Source organism: Lycium barbarum, chromosome 9 (assembly GCF_019175385.1).
Source record: "Lycium barbarum isolate Lr01 chromosome 9, ASM1917538v2, whole genome shotgun sequence".
In the NCBI taxonomy this organism is placed as follows: Eukaryota; Viridiplantae; Streptophyta; class Magnoliopsida; order Solanales; family Solanaceae; genus Lycium; species Lycium barbarum.
In genome coordinates, this window is record NC_083345.1 from 35,919,234 (window position 1) to 35,920,564 (window position 1,331).

Consider the following 1,331-nt stretch of genomic DNA (forward strand, 5'->3'; position numbering starts at 1 on the left):
CAATCAGATCGTAGATTTTGTGCTTGAGGTTTATAAAATCTTCAGTGCTATGCCCATTTCCTCCTGAATTATAGGCACAGGTCTGATCAGCCCGATAAAATCTATTTCCCGGCTGTGCTGGCATTGGTGGAACCTTCTGAATCAATCCCGTGACCAATAACCTTTCGAAGTGAATTCCCTTACTGGCCTCTTGTCAAAAGCAGGACATGGAGCATTGTATGTTAGGGGTGGCAGTTGATATTTATAATTTTGGGGTGGTTGATAGGCTTGTGGTGGGTTATTTGGGAGATAATTCTGTTGGGGTGGTGCTTAGTAGGTGGGAGCGGACACACGGACACCGGGTGGAGCCGTGTAAGCAGGTACAGTGGTGGTAAAGTTGGGTTGTGCGTAGTACAAAGGTGTTGGATAATTTATGAGGGGTGTAGCTATGTGGTGGATAGTAGTTCTTTTGGGCTTAGATTTGGGGTATGGGACAAGCTGGCCACGTCCTCTTTCTTCTTGCGGAAGGCTCCTACAACAGCTTGCCCCGATGCCTTGTTAAAGACACTAACTATTTTCCCAAATTTGAGGCCATCTTCTATAGCCTCTCCCATCTTGCCTAATTCAGCAAATGGTGTTTCGGCCATAGACAGCATTCGGTCGTAGAAATCAAGTTCTTGGGACCCGATGGATACAGAGACTAGCTCTCCTTCACACATTGGAGGCTGCACAAGGGCCGGACCGCTATTACCTTGAAAAGGTCAAACAAAAATCGATGAAACAGTGCCAGACCGCTATTACCTGGCACTGTTTCGACGTTGAAGCAAAACCTTTCCATGAAGGACTCTACAATGTCCTCCCAGGTGTGCTGCTGACACATATCTTGAGTTGTGAACCATTCAACGGCTTCTCCGGTTAGACTACGACTGAATGGTTGCATTATCAGAGGTTCATTTTTCTTTACTCCAACCAATTGGTAATAGTAGGATCGGAGATGTGCCTTGGGATTCCCTGCTCCATTGAACCTCTCAAATTTTAGGATTTTGAATCCATCTGGTAGATCCAGATTTAGATGCATGCACAGATCGTCATACCTTAAGCCCGTAGCCTTTCTTGCAGACCTGTTGGATTTCTCCAGTAATTCCTCCATCTTTTCTCCATATCTCTTTCTCGCTTATCTTGTTCGGCTCTCTAAGCCCTTTCCATTTCTTTGTAATGGTCTAGTTCCTTGTGCCCCGGAGAGCATTCACTGGGGATGTTGGGAGTGAAGAGCGAGACCTGGTAGGCGGTATGGTTGAGTGGGGCAATGGCGGTTTGCCTAGGTTGCAGAGCTGGAGCACGCAATTGGCCTA

General features: G+C 46.7%; 1 protein-coding gene across 1 annotated transcript; it reads right to left on the reverse strand.

The window, feature by feature from the left end:
• Positions 1–425: 425 nt before the first annotated feature.
• LOC132611864 (uncharacterized) lies at positions 426–1,129 on the reverse strand. The gene is made up of 2 exons (XM_060326227.1): positions 781–1,129; positions 426–730 (listed from the first exon to the last, which is right to left on the reverse strand). The coding sequence occupies exons 1-2, from the start codon at positions 1,127–1,129 to the stop codon at positions 426–428; spliced, it is 654 nt and encodes a 217-aa protein (XP_060182210.1).
• Between the last annotated feature and the right edge of the window lie 202 nt (positions 1,130–1,331).

Bases quoted from the DNA above. Each gene is read 5' to 3' on its own strand.
- LOC132611864 (XM_060326227.1), bottom strand. From the start codon at position 1,129: ATGGAGGAATTACTGGAGAAATCCAACAGGTCTGCAAGAAAGGCTACG. The intron at 731-780 runs GTAATAGCGGTC...GACCTTTTCAAG, and splicing joins CAACGTCGAAACAGTGCCAG to GTAATAGCGGTCCGGCCCTT.